General features: G+C 38.6%; 1 protein-coding gene across 14 annotated transcripts in view; it reads left to right on the forward strand.

Annotated features, from left to right (window-relative positions):
* ACTN2 (actinin alpha 2) overlaps positions 1-12,840 on the forward strand; it is a 76,095-nt gene extending 63,255 nt beyond the window's left edge. For 4 of the 14 annotated variants that reach the window (XM_009992714.2, XM_009992713.2, XM_086627640.1 and 1 more), the window contains exons 15-21: positions 125-307; positions 1,447-1,581; positions 2,064-2,243; positions 2,610-2,756; positions 10,218-10,283; positions 11,174-11,332; positions 12,682-12,840. In XM_009992714.2, the coding sequence (XP_009991016.1) occupies positions 125-307; positions 1,447-1,581; positions 2,064-2,243; positions 2,610-2,756; positions 10,218-10,283; positions 11,174-11,332; positions 12,682-12,840 (1,029 nt within the window). Of the gene's footprint in view, positions 1-124; positions 308-1,446; positions 1,582-2,063; positions 2,244-2,609; positions 2,757-8,983; positions 9,062-10,217; positions 10,284-11,173; positions 11,333-12,681 lie in introns of all 14 variants that reach the window. The other 10 variants (XM_086627631.1, XM_009992715.2, XM_009992717.2 and 7 more) reach the window with 7 other exon arrangements.
* The last annotated feature ends 5,986 nt before the right edge of the window (positions 12,841-18,826 follow it).

Raw genomic sequence — 18,826 nt, forward strand, 5'->3', positions numbered from 1 at the left:
CTACAGATAAATGTAGACAGTGTTTGAGAGACTGAGAGGAGCTGTCCTTATTTACAGCAGATCTTCTGGATGTTGGAAGAAACTTCAAAGTTTTAATGCTTTCCCTCTCTGTTTCTGATTTTAGAGTTTAATTTCCGCACATGATCAGTTTAAAGCTACTTTGCCAGAGGCAGATGGTGAAAGACAGGCCATACTGTCAATCCAGAATGAAGTTGAAAAAGTTATTCAGAGTTACAGCATGAGAATAAGTGCAAGCAATCCTTACAGCACTGTTACTGTGGAAGAGATTCGTAGCAAGTGGGAAAAGGTAATGTATGTTAAATATATACAGGACATATTGTAATATAGTATTCTAGTTCAGGAATACTGAGAATATTCAGAGAACTTTACAATAAATCTGTAAATTATTCTAGATCATCAGATGCCAGAATGAACTTTCTGCAGTGTCTTATAATCTCCCTTATGTTTGCTAGGCTCGCTTCACAATATCCCTTGCTCCCATCACTCAATATTACCTACACCCTTTTTGGTGGGGCAAGAGACGTGTGTGTTGGGGCTAGTGCAGAGCTGTTGGCTGGCAAGCAGATGGGCCGGGGAGTGCTGTTAAAAGAACAGAAAATGTTTGTATTCTTGCTCTCAGTATAAACAGTAACTCCTGTGTCTCCTACTCAGCTGCTGCTTTTCACAAATGTGAAAAATTACCGTCTTTGGGACTATTAATGCTTTGTCCAATTAGATTGAAATTAGAAATGACGTTAAAATATTACTGGGAAGAGATTAAAGGGAGGCTCCTAGAACAATCACACAAACTTATTTCATTAGGAACCAAGACAGATAATATGCTGAAGGGAAATGATTGTGTAGAATGTATGAATTTACCAAGTATATAAACTTACACAGACAATAACACACCCTCAATGGGTTATAAAAACTAAGCAATAAGGACTAAGTTCAGAATCTCCCAGGGCAGTCCAGAAGGGTAAATCAAAAGAGGCACTTGCAATGTATTAGAGAGCTTCAGATATACATGATAGATAGAATGGGTCTCCTGTTGTCCTATCATAATGGCTTCTGCTTGAATAAAATGTTTTGCACTGACTATTCTTAGAATAACTACTTAGAGATTGAAAAATCACCTGTGTTTCATAAGAAAAACAAACTAACTGCTCTAATAGCACTTCAAGTTAAATAATTATCTTGAACTTGAATCTAGCCAGAGGTGAGACTTTCTTCTCTCTCCATGTCAGTCTCTCTGGTCAGGCTGCCCAAGACTATGTTAGCACAGAATTGGTAGATACAACAGTGATCATGTTTCTGGCTTGTCCTTCTGATATATCAATCTTCAGACCAAAAAGAAAGACTAGTAACTGTAGACTTATTTGTTCCATTTGTTTTTAAACTATTTGATTGCGCCTACTCACACTTAGTGCTTTCCCACTGTAACAGGTGAAGCAGCTGGTGCCTCAAAGGGATCAATCCTTGCAGGAGGAACTAGCCCGCCAGCACGCCAATGAGCGCCTGCGTCGCCAGTTTGCTGCTCAGGCCAATGTCATTGGGCCATGGATCCAGACCAAGATGGAGGTAAGCATCAGACCCTCACACAGAAGCTGATGAACAAAGTGGTTTATAATTTTTCATCTTGGCTTTATGTACATGACAACAGTAATCTCCATGATAGTTTACCAGCTGTTTGATCCGGAAGTATTTAGCGCCTGTTATGATGATTTTTAAAACTGTAGAAGCTTGTACAAATGGTACCTTGATGATAAGCAGATGTAGCTTGAAAAATGAATCACTAAACTATTGCTATTTAGGTTCTGCTTTCTGTAAAGCAAAGATACCAGGGTTGCTGGGGTCTCAATACTAATTCCAGAAATAAATGTATCACATTTCTTTTGAAATATGTTTCCTACAGTAAAATTTCTCATCTCCACTGTATGAAAGTTTTATTACTATTGCTTCTTAGTGTGAAAATATTATATATTTATGTGAACGTTGGTCAAATTAGCAAATCAGAAGCTTAAATTTTGTGGGCGGGGGTGTGTATTTGTTTCCTTTGACAGGAAATTGCCCGCAGCTCTATTGAAATGACAGGGCCTTTGGAGGACCAGATGAATCAGCTGAAGCAATATGAGCACAATATCATTAATTATAAACACAACATTGACAAACTGGAAGGAGATCATCAGCTTATACAAGAAGCCCTGGTGTTTGACAACAAGCACACCAACTATACTATGGAGGTAACCAGTTACTCCTTTTTGTACTTGTTAGTTTATTCTGCCCTCTTCTGCCATATAACGACCTTCCCTGATCTGAAGAGGCTGCCACAGAGGATGGAATTTGGCAGACTTTCTGATAATCTCATAAGACTTGTTTTATTTTCACTTATTTTTACTTTTAGTGAAGAAGTACTCATTTAGAAACCAGTTCCATATTTTTCTGAAGGCTATTTTTATATTTAATGATCCTTGGTTATAATATAGAGTTAGTGATATGGAAAAGGTATCACGTCAATATTTAGAGCTGATTTTTTGGTTACTGTACTTTTTATACTCTTAGAAGAATATATTTGATTCTTTAATAAATCAGTATTTTCTCTCACATAGCACATCCGTGTTGGATGGGAGCTCCTACTTACCACCATTGCTCGAACTATCAATGAGGTTGAGACTCAGATCCTCACAAGAGATGCCAAGGGTATCACCCAGGAACAGATGAATGACTTCCGAGCATCATTCAATCATTTTGACAGGGTACAGTACTCCTGCTTTTTCTCAACTAGCAATATTTATTATTTCCAAAAGCAAGTTTATTTTCATTCCAAATATAAGCCTTTTAAAAAAGTGACAATGTAGTAGCAGTGGACTCTTTTTAAAACAGAAGAAAAGATCAGTTAACAAAGAATTTACAGCCTTATGAAATCAGTGTTGTACAGATACAGTAAAGATTAATTTTTACTCTTCATATCTAATGCAAAACTATAGTTCTGCTAATATGGTTGAGAATCTGTTCAAATAACAGGGAGAACTGGATAAATCTCTGTGTTTTGGAAAACAATGTTCCCCTTTATTTTAAGGCAGTGCAGCATGTTCTATGTACTTGCCAGCAGCTTCCATCTCATTAAATTTAGATGTGATCTAGATTATAGGTTGTTTTTTTTTTCTTTGAATCGCAACTTGTCCCCCTAGAAATAAATTTGTAGGGAATTTAGTTGGGGGACTGATAGCTGTCAAGGAAAATCCTTTATTTTTCTGGCTGTATGCGGGAAATAAGAGGCTGTTTTTTCAGTTATCTAATCATAGATGAATAAAAAAGTAGGAGTGAAAACACTATTATGAAGAAATTTAACTCACTCCTTTTGTGAGTTATACAGTATTAATGCATAGAGGCTAAAAAGATAGCTATTAATAGACACAATAGCAAAATACATGCAGACAGGGATTTGACATTCCTAGTTGGAGAACAATCTGTATGTGAGTTAATTCTGCTGGTTCTGTGTTCGTAGGAGCCCCCTTCAAAACCAAGTTCTCATTTCAAATACTGAAAAAAGATTACCATAATGCAGCACCGGGCTGTTGTCTTTTTCCCAGTACAGATTCCTATAGTTAGCAGACTGTGCTTAACCCCTGCCTTATATTCTGTCATCTCATGAGTCAGCTCCTTCAAATCATTTCAGGCTATAGCAAAATGCCACTGTCTTTTCACTGACATCCTGTTTGTCCAGCTCTACTCAAAATGGTTGCCCATACCTGGACTTACACTTGATGTGCTTTGGATGCTGACAGTCATAGTTTACTAAATATTGTTTAGAATACCCTTAATTGTTTAGAAAGAAAAGCAGAATTGCCAAACCTCTGCTTTCCGAACAACCACACGAGCTTAAGAAAGGTTAGCTACACAGGAGCAAGAAACAGATTTTATGGAAAATCTTAATGTGATTCTAGTGCAGCATAATTCCTTTTTGTATTTTCTAAGGAAGCAGAAGATAACATCACAGAAGCAGAGATAAATTTCCTGGGGTGGAAGGAAGTAGCATACTAAACGGCTTTCCCAATGCACTGGAGCAGATAACTGAGCAATTAGAGCTATTAAAAGCAGAGAGAGTACCAGGCCTGGATAAATTACATGCCAGTATTTGAGAGACCCTATAAAGGGAAACGAGGGACTTTGCACAAAGGTTTGACAGCTCCCTAAAGATATGGAAGCAAGGTGACTGAATCCTAGTATGTCTCACACTTGATGGACATTTATAGTATCCCTGTGTCTTCGTAGTTCATGGATGTGTTCTCTGCCACGCTCGCAGCAAGGCTGGTTCAGTGGCTGAGAGGTGTTACGGGCACCTCTTGGTGCCTCAGACAGTCAGGAAGGGAGAAGCTAAATCCTACACCAACCAGCCCTATTACGTCTCGTTAGGCTTTGCAGATAGAGCAATACTTGGAGATACCAAAGGATACTACAGAGCAAGTCCTTAGGAAAGGTTGTACAGCCTGGGTGAGGGCATTCATGTCACATAGCTGCAGTTGGAGATAGGCTATGGGCTACAACACAGAAGTGCTTCCCAGCTCCTAGATCCTTGCCTACCCCTGGCTATCTCCTTTCTTCAGGCTATCATGAGTCATGGCTTCAGGCAGCACCCCTTCTGCCCTTGCTTCCCTTGCAGGGAGCCTCAGTGGCCAGATCAGAAGTGGAAGGAGATAGATGCTTCATTAGTTTCCATGGCCTCAACAACCTGGGCCTGGACTACAAGTTTAGCTGCAGACCTTACCTTCCCCCATGACTGATGTAATCCAAAGGCCTTAAAAAAGAGGCCTAGAAGGATCATGTTAAGGGAAGGACCATTTTGCATATGCCCTCTTTAGTATACTCCTCCCTTTAACATCAGACATGGGAAATTGGTCTAGGAGGACTTTTGCACTGACACAGTGCAACAATTATGTTCTTAGTAGAATAATGCAAGTTAAAGAAAGGAAGAAGGTAAGATCTAAAAGCACTCGGCCATCAAGCCCGGCTTTCTGCAGGGGACAGATAGTAGAAACACTGATAAAAGAGATGCTTATGCTGATTAAATTAGACTGTAATTTAATGGGCAGCAGTGACTCAATCTACATAGGCTAGAAGGAGACATTGAACAAACATGTTTGAAAGAGGCAGGCTTGGTTTTCATTTTTATATCCTTCCTATGTCCTTGCACACTTCAATATTTAGTGTTGGTGAATAAAGGAAACCCAGAGTGCTTCAGAGTTACTTCATAATACACCAAATAACAAAGACTCTAAACTTGGAATTTAGATATAGAAGGCAGTAATGGATTCTTTTATGGTCTTGATTACCTTAAATAAAAATGAATATGAAACTGGATCACCTGAATGTAAGCACTAACATGAAAAATACTGGCTTGTCCATGCCAGAATTAGCAGTATATGTAATAATTTTGTTGCATGTAGCAGCATTTCTGAATGCCTGACATAGTTAAAAAAATACGCTGAAATAATCAGACTGCTGTTTGTGATGATGAATAGCCAGAAAAGATCCCCAAAATTAATGCTGTCCCTGACGAGTAGGCTTTAAATACCTAAGCACAACAGAATCATTTATGCATGCTATAGCTCTGATTTCTGTTGCATTTCTCCAATTTAAGACATACCTTCATGTTTGACTCTCAGTGTGTGTTGAGGATGTCAGCAAAGTACTAATATGCAGAGTAGCACCTTTCCCCATTTTAAGGAATGTATTTCGGAACACATAAACCTAACTTTTTATGGAGTGCTTCTAGAAAAAACTTCCTTTGCTTATAAATCTGAGGAAGGAACCCCTGTCTTCCTCCCCAGAAAGAATATATAAGAAAAATAATTACAGTTTATAATCCATTATGGAGCTTAATTCTGCAGTTTTTAATACTTTGAAAGAGAGCTAAAGAATTGGGTGAATTGTTTTAAATGGCTTCTACATCTTGAATATTTGAAAGAAAACCTTTTGGTATTTTACAAGGGTGGGTTTTTTTGGAGGGGCTACATGCCTCTGATTCTCAAACTGCAGTGAGTAAGTGGGCACCATGGATGTAAGAACTACAAGGGCAGGAAGAGTTGTGTTTCTTTCAGTGCATCCACCAGCAGAGATGTGCTAGCACAGAAAGTGTTACAAGTCGTCCTTGTTAAAGGCAAGTACTAAATACGCTGTCTCCCTTGGGGCAAGGGGGAAGCCCTCTAGCCTCTTGTTTTTTCCAGCAGACATTTATGCATGCTGGTACCTCAGAGGTTATTTCTGAGGGTGCTGCTGCTGTTTACCCAGTACTCCTTACTGGAGGCTGTGCCTGAAGGCACAGTCTAGTTGTAGGTATAAATATGAATCTTCAGCAATGCCAGTATATTTCCTTCTTTAATGTGACTGCATAGAGAAAAAAGAGAAAGTAGGACACAATGTCTGAATCACAGAAGCAGTTTAGAAGTGTTCAAAATGGTGCATAGCTGAATTATGGTATGCAGAGAAACTGGGACGCTGATACAGATATGTTGTCAGTCACTGGTTTTGAAGTCTTTTTATGCAGGGATTCCTTTTTCAGATTCAGTATGTTTAGTAAATTCTAAATAAGATTGTGAAGCATGTGATAAAATCTCTGCAGCTGCTCTGCATGTAATATCCTAATGGCTGTTAACATATTCTACTACTGATTTTTGTGCAACTACAGATTTTAAGTGGGAGTCTGCACGCAGAACAATAGCATCATGCCACCCTGTATTTTACTAACAGCAAAACAACAGCTCCCTATTAAAGGAACCACATGATCAGGCTTATGCAGGTCAATTAGCAGTCAGAAAGCTGAAGGACATATTTAAGGATGGATTACTTTGACTTAGAAGCTCACTTGTTTTATAAGGCCACATATAAATCACAAAGGAGAAAGAAAAGATTTCTGGGGACTAATAATGAAACATGGAGGGGGATTTCAGTGTTTTACGTTGTAAATGTCAGGAAAAGATGAACGAAGCAAAGTTATTTATATGCTTTAAAAAATTTAATTTCAGTGCTTAATGTTGGTCTGCAAACAATAAAAATAAATACGAAGACCCATTTCCCAATGAGAAAGCCCTTGCATGGGCTTGCTCTATGCATTAATTGCAAAATACCATTGTATCCCATGAAACTCTGATATACCGCAAAGGCAAAGATGCCTTTTTAGGCCATATATGATGCAGTTCAAAAAAATTCACTACAAGAATGTGAGAACCTGCTATATAGCACATGGCACAACTTCTTGAACTCTTACTGGGGAGTCCGACTTAACCAGATGGCAGCTGTGAGCTCCAGCACAACCAGTGTGCCCCTCTCCTCAAGAAAACAGTGTCTTGGTAGATGTGCTGGCTTCTTTCACTCTGGTCTGCCCTTTGCTACCTGTTGCACATACTGACCAGTGCCATGTGTGCCTGGTCAGGATGCTCATGCACATACTGACCCTCCCTGGTGCAGTCAAGTGGCTAATAGTCCTCTACCAACACCTGGCAGAGGAAGTGGAGGGGCAGGATTTGGCTGTTAGCTCCCATTTTTATGTTATTTTGTTTGTAGTCACACAGTAATATCTTCAGCTTTAGAAATAACGTAAAATAAGCTGACTTCACTCCTGATATGACCTGCAATAGCCTGTCTCCAGGATGGTTTTTGAGAGTTTCAAGCCAGCCTCGATTAACATTTTCAGAATGATAAAAATCCACCACATTTGAATGCTTTATAGCAGAAATTATCCTATAAAATGGAAATATTAAAGGAAAAAAACTTCACAGTGCTTATGGCTTTTAACTAAATGCTGCTCCAGATTTGCAGCTTTGCTTTATCTTGTCATCGACATCCTGCTGTTATTTTTCATCTTCCCTTTATGAAGCTGGTGAAGGTTGATGCAGAGGGAATCAATATAAAACCAGCATGATATGTCAACAATGAATGGTGTTATGAACGGAATAAAGCACCACTGTATCCTATTAGTGTATTAAATAAACTCAGTGAATTTGTTAAAACTCCTACAATTCTAGTTATGCATAACTATATAGGAATTTTCAAAAGCAGATTATTCATCTAGCAGGCAAATATTTAGCAGACAGGAAACCTCGGATCTTCTCAAAACTATAAGTCTGTAAAATCGATAACGATAATAATTTTTCACCTTGGAACATCTCTTTAATTGTATTCATGTTAACTCAATTTGAAGTACACCTCTGATAGGAAACATTTTGTTCGAACAGGAAGAAAAAGAACCAGTCTGTTTTTAAGAAGTTAGTGTGAATTTCTTGACCTGCAAAATGGAAAAAAATATTGGTTTAAAACAATGATCCAGTTCGTGGTGTTACTAGGAGCCATTTAACCTGGAATTCAGTGGAATGAAATTCAAAGCCAGTTTTCAAAGCAAAACCTTACTGTATAAATTATTAAAGAAGACATAACTGAAAATAGGTTATGTCAGTTATAAATTTATTTTGGATCTAGAAAAGAAACCAGTTGTTTTGTACTTCTGCTCTCTTTTGAGATATGCATATTCAGTTGTTAAGTAATATTATCAGATCAAGAGTGAAGTCACAGTAATTGAGTGGGGAAAAAATGTTTTGCCCAGGTTCAGTGATATTTTTACTGCATCTCACATACACTGTATAACAATAGAAAATGAAGGAAGCAAATGGCAGTTCAATAGAATAAAAACTGCCTTATCAGCAAAAATGTTTAAAAAGCACCCATAGAGGAAGCACAGTTTTAACTCTGTAGTTAAAGTAAGGACCCTCTTCCACTAAGGAAAAAACTAAAGCATGAAACTGCAAAAGTTGTACACTTTTTAGGTAATTCATTGCAATACGTTGACATTACGTTTCCATGAACTTCTGTAAAAACATTGTTATTAATACAAGAGTAGAATGTTCTTTACTAACCAACTAACCTGATCTGTGATTTTTCTTTCTTTCCTTTCACCTTCCCAAATGCATGACCTGCGATGGGATGCTAGGATGAATCTGACAATCTACATTCTGATGAATTTAAAGCCTGCCTCATCAGTCTAGGACAGGTTGGAAATGACCTGCAGGTAGAAGAAACTGACATTGTTCTGTTTTCAGATAGGCCAGTATAATAATAGCCAAAGAGATTGTGGGTTTAAACTCCAATGTATTGGTCATAATGCTTTGAAAAGATCCTGCCCTTGGGAAGACAACTGGATTAGATGGACTGTCAGCATCGCTTACAGACACATTTTTCTATGTGTTTTCCAAAGATTTTTCAGGTTGTTTCTTTTACTTGGTTTGAGATGTTTTATTTGGACTCTACTAGAGAACTATGGGGAGCTCCTTTACTTCTTGCACGCAGACACTTGCTAATTCTCCTTTTCTTGGAGTCAATACAAGCCCTCTGCTGCTCTCTCCTGATTTGGGATGACACAATTTTCTCTGAACCATTTGTATCACAACACGGAGGAAATATTTATTTACCTTCTTACTATCATGCCATTTAATGTTTACTCAGCTTTGAGTCAGGAATGCCGCAGATACGTTATCGCCTGGAAAATGAGCAACCTCCTTTTATACAAGGTCTTCAACTGATCTCCCTCTAAGCCTTGCAAGTCTCATCCTTTAAGCCAGTATGTGCACATCTCTGCTGTAGGCCAGGTCTTGATAGCCTGCAGTCAGAAGGAAAATCCCTGTAGTTACTTCCCCTATGTCAGCAGACAGCTCTCATAGTGTACCTGCCTCAGCCTTGCAGTGGAGTATTTGAAATAGTCAGTGATACACTATTTTCAGACTGTTTTTAACTAAACTTGTAGTCACTACAGCATCCCATGCAGAACCTTTCAAAAACATTTTGTTTTAGGGAGGCAGCTTGAGCATCTACTGAGTTTGACTAGTTTAGTAACAAACTTTTCTCCTTGCACTTCTCTTTGTCTTCTCTGGTTGTGTTCTCTGTACTCTCGTCTCATTTACCTCCTCTCCTCCCTTATCTCTCCCCTTACCTTTCCTGATGTTACTTTTTGTGGCGAAAATGTTGGTTTCCTGTGTGTAATATGTTAGTTACTTCTTCCTCCTTTAAAACTGATGATGATTCTGGTGACCTGCTTCGACAATATCCATGAATATTGTTCATACACTGGATTCAATATGCCAATGGTCTAAACTTGTCATCTCTCTGGAAATTACCTTGGATTCTTCACACCTTCCCTTCTATATTCCTTATGTTGCTTTGGTCAATAGAGGAAGAATGGATTGATGGACCACGATGATTTCAGAGCTTGCTTAATTTCAATGGGTTACGATTTGGTATGAATTTTAAGAAACAATGGCAATTGATTCTGCTTACAGATTATAACATTAACCACAGCAACACTAAAGCTTATTTAAATTGACAAAATACTAATAATATAATTTACAGTAGAGATACTAGTTTCTCGTTTCTTTGCTTTTTCTCTATTTTCTAATGGTTAAAAAAGAAGTTAAAACTAGACACTTGAAAACCATATTCTATGGTCTGCTGCATTGTTCTTTGAATTAAGGAAACTTTAGAAGTTGAAATTAACAATTATTAAATGACTTTTTTTTTCTTTCTCATTTTTTATCTGCATGAAGAAGAACGAGTTTGATGCTATTTAATTCTCACAAACTAACTTTGGGGGTTGCACCTTCTTTCCTTCACTTCAAAAAATTTTGCCCCAAATTCAACCTTTTTAGTGGGAAAAGGATTAGCCTTAGTTGAATTGTCCTATGTTTGGCATGAAATTTTCAGAATTGTTTCTCTTCTTAGTTCAGTGGGTCTGCAGGTACACTGCTTCTTGGGCTATTGTTTCACCTCCCTGTATGGTATCTAAATTACAATGGTTTTAGGATGGGAAGGAAAATGAAGAGTTAAGTTAAAACAAATTGAAAGGGCATTGAGGGAGAGTGGGAGGGGGCAGAAGTTGCAGAAAGTTAATTGAAAGGTGGATACTATGTATTTAGGAGAAAGAATATATTTTTCAAAAGCATGGAGTCCTTACAAAAGAGGGATGGGCGTTTAAGATTCCAGATTTCATTGACTCTGACGTTTATGTTCCTAAGTCAGAGAGATGCTTTAAAGACTTTGTAACCACTGATCCCTACTGGTTCATGAGAGGCACGGGCTGTTGGTGATTGATATTATGGTGACCATTTTTTTGTTTTGGATTCTGTGAAAGGGTGAAGCTGAGTTTGCCCGAATCATGTCTCTGGTTGACCCCAATGGGCAAGGAACCGTTACTTTCCAGTCCTTCATTGACTTCATGACCAGAGAAACGGCAGACACAGACACGGCTGAGCAAGTGATAGCTTCCTTCAGAATCCTGGCTTCAGATAAGGTCAGTCATCATGCTGCTGAGTGAAAGGATTCAATAGCTCTTCTATTTAGCCCTCCTTTGCTGAAAGTCCTATACAAACCTTTTAATAATAGTGAAGCTTAGTTTTCAGTTTGTAAGATTTTGTAGAAAGCATTTGCCTTTTCTTCTTGTTTGGAACCAAGACTCTTAGCTAAAATGAGTGCAGAATTCAAGGCTTGATTTGTATACCCTTATATCACAAACAGCCAACAAAAAAATTAGACATCTTAGACAAGAGTTAGATAGTTTGTCTGTATAATAAATATATTGTACATCAGGTTATTTCCAGACAAGAGGCTTGATTAGAGGGGCTGTTGTCTGGATGTTTCAATGTGGAGTTTGGCCCTCTGGAACATAGCCTGGGTCAGTTGCACAAGACTACTCCTAATTGTGAGCCATGTTGTGACCTGATAGTTCATTCAACAAGGTGATGTAATGTGGTGTACCCCTATCCTAGGAGAAGCAGGAGGAAGTGGCCTCCTCTATTTACTGGGTTCATGAAGGAAGCTCTTGAATTTGGCACTTTCCTCCTCACAGCCAGATCCACTGCTGAGTGAGTGGTGTATTAACATGAAAAGGAGGATAAAGGCAACAGAACAGCTTCTGGAGGAGTTAGGGCCATAAACAGTGCTGCCAGGAAACCAATCTGGTGCTGTGGAGAAAGGAGAGATCACAGCAGTACAGGTCTATTTGCCCAAGCTTGCTCTATTGATTTTCTCATTCTGGCTGTTTGTATTGATTTTGTGATCTCAGTTTTTGTGGGCCACATTTTGAATTCCAGACATATTCTCAGTAGGAATTCATGTGGAAGATGAAAGCCAAGGTCTCAGGAAAAAATGGTTTTAATTACATTGCTATTTTAAATCATGTCAAGTTTTTTAACAGAGGGTATCCTTCATATCATAAATGCAAACCATTAAGAGCAATCATGCATCTTGCATTGCAAATATATTAGGACCTTGAAACTAACAGGATCTAACTGAAAATGTGTCTGTCCTGTCCTTGTGGAAGGGGCAGTAGTGCACTTTAGAGATACTGACTAGCTATCCATGGATGAGCTGTATCAGTAGGGGTCTACCCATGCCTGCACAGTGCTCGGTAGCTAACATACACAGTCACATATCCTGAGACCGAATTTTGACCTAATCAGTTTGTTGGTAGGATTGTCTCCTTCAACTCATCATTAGGGATGGAATTTACTGAGGAAAACATTTGGTCTTGGAAAAATAGGCAAGATGTCCAAGTTTATTAGTCACAGCTACAGAAAATAAACGTATTTTGTGTCTTTGAAGAATATATACTGAATTTGTCAATCCTTTCCCTCCTCCCAGCCTTATATCCTGGCAGATGAGTTACGTCGAGAGCTGCCTCCTGAGCAGGCTCAGTACTGCATCAAGAGAATGCCCCCGTACACCGGCCCAGGTTCTGTTCCTGGGGCTCTGGATTACACCTCTTTTTCATCAGCACTGTATGGAGAGAGCGACCTCTGATTCTGTAATTGGCCGTATTCATGGTAGACACTAAAAATACCCACCTTATTGCCCAGATTGCTTCTCAAAAGCTTTGACAAGCTGATTAAAAAATGAGTTTTACAAATACAGTAGGTACCGTCAATGTAAAGTGCTAGTAATTAAAGTAACTAGTGTATATTAAAGTGTGTGGCACGCTAGATTTCTGCATTGTTGGTTTTAGGTTGTCTGTCCTATACAACGCTAGAAAATACATATAAAAAAAATTTGCGAGATATTAACTCTATAACTATTCAGAAAATAGAATATAAAACCTAAGAACATTGAAACTCACAAAATATTTCTCCATTTTCAAAATGTTTCACAGCCATATGTGCTTCTTTTACGATGTTCATAAAACTATGTTAGAAGTCATGCTTTTTTCTTTCGTAGAGCAATATTATCTTCCTCTAATGATTTCTGATTTTGTACGCTTTTTCTGGTGAAATTTAATAAAATATTAAAATGCAGTTTTTCAGGGAAGAAATATATCAACCAAGTAAACTACTTAATTATGAAAATAATCCAGAATGCTATGCTTTTGTCTTTAAAGAAGGTTTTGTCTTATCACAAAGAGTTGTAATATAGGGGGGAAAAGCTGATTAAATTGCAGGTTTAGAGTTCTGTAAGCAGTACTGTTCTTTTAGGCCTTTAACTTTTACAGCTGAGGGAGTACCACTTTTATAATCAGAAATAAAAAGGGAGCTAATTTCATATGAGCTGTTTTGTTTTGAAACCCTCACTCTTGTCTGTGTTGGACAGTCTTTGTTCCTCAGTATAAGAAAGCCAGTCCCTTGTTGTATTAGTGGGCAACATTCGTCTCTATACTGCATAATGCAAAATCTCACCTGAGCAAATGTAGTGTGGTTGTCTTGCAGCTTTAACTGTTCAGTGCTTAAATTTCAGTTTGTCCTGACTTCTGGATCGCAGGCAGTTCTGTCTGTATTATTCTCCTGTGTGCTAGTTGTTTACTACATCTTGAGACGTGATAGAGAAGTAAATGCAGTAACTTTTTTACTTGAATCCTACCGACACTGAGGAAATGCAATGTAATCAAACAAAACCATTTACGATGGTGAAGTGAGCTGTGCAGCCCAGTGCTATTAAAGCAATGATGTGCCTATTAAATAAAGTCTGCTTTTCAAAACCTTATGAGACTCTGTCATTGGCAATCATCTAGTGGTTCCCAATAAGAACTGGAAACATTTCTGAACATTAAAGGAGGTTTCAGTCTGCTAAAAGTTCAAAAAAGTATGTATGTATGTCATGCATTTCTATACACTGTGTTTGCATGAACAACAGTCTGTACGTGCTGGAGGGTCAGGTATGGCTTCATGCAGTGAGATGGAGCTCAGAATGAGTGGAATGGAGTTTCCCTTTAAGTCACCCGAGCACAGATGTCCATAGCTTGTTAGACTCTTAGCTTAGATTGATTTCAGTGAGAGTTAGGCACTAATGCTTTTGAAGATGTTGATCTTAACTTTTCTGTATCTCTCTTTCTCCTCATGTGCAAAAAAGCTGAGGTTAAGTATGCAATGATGCTTTCATCACTGGCTTTTGCTTTGAAATCTATGAACGGGAAGCATTAAAATTCTGTATGTGCTTTCAATCAATGCCTGTAGGCATCCTACAGGTAAGGTGCATGTGGTGGGAGCAATTTCAAAACAATCCCAGAGAAGACAGGCAATGACCATAATACCTCTTCCTCCTCTACTGTGGGTACAAAGGCCGAGAGAGGACTTAGAGAAATACTAGGGCTAGAATCACATCTCCTACAGTGCAGGTGCAGCCCTGCACACAGCCAGAAGCTGCTACTGCCACTGCTGACAGTGACATGGTGCAGTGCCATCTTTTTTTGTGATGACAAACTGTGCCTGTACAAACTAAGTCGTGAAGCTCTGCCTTAAAGCAGTGGCATTTCCAGCTAAATGACTGCTGGGCAGGCTGAATCCTATTAAAAAATAAATCTGTATATCTCCCATTGTCACAGTTTAATGCAACTGGAAGAATAAAACATTGAGCTTCCAAACATGGCACAAAAGCAAAATCTCCGTGCCACGGGCAGGATTACACTAAAAATTGGCACAGAGACAGTTTATATCTGACACCTCTATCGGGTGTCATTCATCTTCTCTACCTGCTAATTTTTATATTGTGATATTCTTCCTATTTTTAATAGTATGGAAGAGACTTCTAAACTCCTCCTTTAGCTGAATGTTCTGTTGATCAAAGCATGTGAGAGATAACGTTATCAGCAGCAAGAGAAAACCGCTTTTGCAAAGTAATTTATTCATTCCCATATGAGGTTTCTGATTTCTAAAGTAGACTGCACAGAACCAGTGGCAGAGCGCTGCAGGGATTAATTACCCTTCCGTACTTGCCTAAAAATGTTATACCATATTTATTACTTTAATATGTCTTTCACATTAAAAAAAAAGATGTATCATAAAGTTACTTCTCCCAGCATCAATTATTTTTAGGGTAACTAAATTAAATAAGTAAGCCGCATTATTTTAGCCTAAAGTGAGTAAAATTCAGAGGGTTTTAAAATATTCTGTGGTCAAGTTCCAGGGGAATGGGTTTAACAGAGAGATTTCCTTTTCTTCTGAGGCTCCATTTTTAGTAGGTGGCATTTGTATTTTTCTGTAGAATCACTCTGTTCACACTGGAAATCAATGGCTTCCGTGGCATTTTCTGTCTATGCAATTCTGGCAGCAAACTAGTTTTACTACAAAAAAAGCACAGGAATAAAAAAAGCACAGGAACTGAGCCCAAGGTAATGAATGTACCAATCACAGGGGCCAAATCAAGGTTCAAGTGAAGGTACAGCATTATTCAGATGATCATGTGAATAAAGGTTATAGAATAAATTCAAATTCAAAACAGTCAGTCAGGTTTTAAGTTGCTTTAATGACTATAATGCTCTTGTCTTCTGTGACTTTACACAGATAGGATAGTTCTTTGAAAAACTTCCTGCCAAGATAATCTTGATTTTGTAGTAGTCATTTTCAGTCAGTGATCTTCAGAAAGGTGCTGATGCAGGTAGAAAACGGTATTGTCAGCTCTGTGCTACCTTCATACCTTCTTTCTTCATATATTGCAGCACTTCTTTTCTTACCTGTTGGCCACAAAAGGCTTGGATCAGAGCTGATCCTAGCAGCTTGTTTTTTCATCAGAACATCCTGTTGTTCAGTTTGCCCACTTCTTGGAGGAGACCAGGCTCTTTTATTCAGGTTGTTCCTGGTATCTGTAGAGGTTATCCCAGATACAAGTGGTCTCAATGAAGGAGGAAAATAGTTTCTGAAGCTGGATTTGGAAAGTAAGCAGTTTCCTTTTTTGACTGAAATGGGTTGTGGTTGAGAGTAATTCTGTATGGAAGTAATTGTTTGATCATTGGTAGTATATGAATAGGCCTTTAAGAGCATGCTTCCAGCATTGGTAATGGTGTCAATATTTTTTGGTGGGCTTCTACAAACAGTTCCAGTAATATTTAGATGAGAAAATAATAGTTAGGTAAGAAGTGACACTTCTTTGAAGAACATTTGTCACTTATTTTTGCCAAATCCAAGTTCTTGGTCCTCATCTTCTTCAGGGAGACTGTGCCTCTTGGTGTCATATGGAGTTCTAGACTTTTAAGAGAGGGACAAGCCTGAGGTCATTCTTCAAAAGAAATAAGGAACAAAGTCAGTGGAAGTCTGATATACATGAAGAAAGCAGGGAATAATCTGTGTGAAAGTTACTCATAAAGAAGGATCAGCTCAGGCAAACAAGAAAGCATGTGCATCATTTCCATATCTTACAAGTAAAAATTAGATCTGGCTCTTCACTTGTGTTACACTAGAAAATGACATTAACACAGCTGTAAGTTTAGCACAGTGAAAGTTTAGCACAATATGCCTGTGCTTTGGATTCCTAACTTATTTCTTTACCAGGAAAAACTGCTTAGCAGTCTTTGAGTTATGATATCATGTCACCATTTATGTCTGAAAAATCTTCCCTACTTCAGGAGACAGAGCACTAGAGGAGTTGGTGCCATTGTGGCAGGAACATTCAGTGCATTACATAAAAAACACCCCAAAGGCTCTTTTCAGAATGAGAAAAACATCCCTTGAGATGCCAAAAATGCTCAGATATGCAATATCTACTATAATTATACACTATGACCATTGCTAGTGTTGCATTAACCCGACTGGTCACTAAGGTATTTATCTCTGGGTAAATATTAACCAGGTTTCAGAATAACTGAAATATCTGTTCATTCCCCATGTCCCTTTTCCCCAAGTTTTACGGATAACAACCTGTGCACTTATTTGCTTGTGCATCAGTCTAACGTCTGCTTGTTTTCAGAGGGCATTTTATTTGAGGAGCCACTTCAACAGCATAAAGTCTGCACTATAGATAGCTGTTAGTACGGTCCGGTGATATTCTACTTGTTTCAGACCAAATACTTTTACATTTGCTGCTCTAAACTGGATTTTATTTTACATTAGTCTCCTTTTAAAATGTGTAATTCCTTTCTAATTTTAAGCCAAGGTGCAAGCTGTCACCACAAAGGACAAGTCTATCTCCACTTTTCCCATGATCCCATTTATTTATAAATAGAACAGTTCCCTGCTCTGGTTACCATGCTGGCTGGGAATACATATCCAGGGTGCCAAGAAGGGTAGAGTAGCCTCTCCAGCAGCACCCTGTATTTACATTACCTAAAAGTGATTGTGTATCTGTGGAATGAGGGACTCAGCCACAAGAGAAATAATAAAGGTATTATTCACAACAAATGCTTATATGTAGTCAACAAACCCTGAGCCAGTAGTAGGAATACCACTCATTTCCCTCCCTCAAGTAGGAGAGCTACTTTAAAGACAAGCCCAGTCTTTTCTGTATGTGAGCTTGACTAGGATTTCACATTTTAAGCTTCGAAAGAAATTCCTCTGCCAATTAGCTACGTTTTGGGAAATTTCATTCACATTTGTAATACTGCTTTACACAGATTTGATTATCAGCATATTGCTTTAATTGCTTGGAAAGCAAACATAGTGGTTGAACATCCTGAGGGGATAAACACCCTGAGGCTATTTTAATGCCCATCCATCCCTCATCTACTTGCTCCTGGCTGTTCTGTTTCAAAACCTGGCCGGGTTTTTTTGGCCCCAATTCATGGAAACTTCCTTCCCTTCAAGATACCTGTTAATGCTTTTAGTGAAAAATGCCCCGGAGCGCTGGCCTCAGGAGAAGTGGTTATCATACGTGCTCTTCTGGGCTGGAGCCTTCCAACTGTGGAATGACTACTTCTGCCAGAAGCTCAGGTACAGAAGAGCTCTAACAAGCCCAGAAGGCCCTGTGTCAGGTTTTAGCTGTTCTGATGGTAAGACTGAAGGAAAAGAAATGTTTGCCTAAGTTGTTGGCATGTCATGCCTTGATTGGGACTGAACTGTAAACATAGGCACACATAATTAATATAATCAAAAAAAAAACCACAAACCCTCAAAAACCACCATAGAATGGCTATTTCAAACATCTTGTTCAGACATGTATCCTGTCTCTGGCAGTTACCACTAGCAGGAACGATGGGAAAGTGTAAAAGCGAGGCAGCGTGTGGCCATGTGTGCCCAGAGCAATCTCTGAGCCACCAGTAGTTTGTGGGTCAGGAACTTGTGGAACACTGCGCACCAACGCCAAAGATTTGGTCTGGTTTTGTGCTAGAGCAGTATCTTCTCTGAGAGCTCTTTTTGTATTCCTCTCAGCAGGACCTACTGTTCCTATGAATTCTCCAGCAGGCTATTGGATATGCTTGAAAAAAAGGTTTGCTGTTTGTCCTTTCATCTTTTGCAAACTGTTGCTCAAAGTCTTTTTGTTTTCCTTTATTATCTGTTTACATTTAACCTGCCAGACTTTATACTCCTATTTTCCTCATATGGACATGATGCCAGCTTTCTGAAGGATGCTTCCGAAATGCAGGCAATGCAAG

Source organism: Tauraco erythrolophus, chromosome 2 (genome assembly GCF_009769465.1).
Source record: "Tauraco erythrolophus isolate bTauEry1 chromosome 2, bTauEry1.pri, whole genome shotgun sequence".
In the NCBI taxonomy this organism is placed as follows: domain Eukaryota; kingdom Metazoa; phylum Chordata; class Aves; order Musophagiformes; family Musophagidae; genus Tauraco; species Tauraco erythrolophus.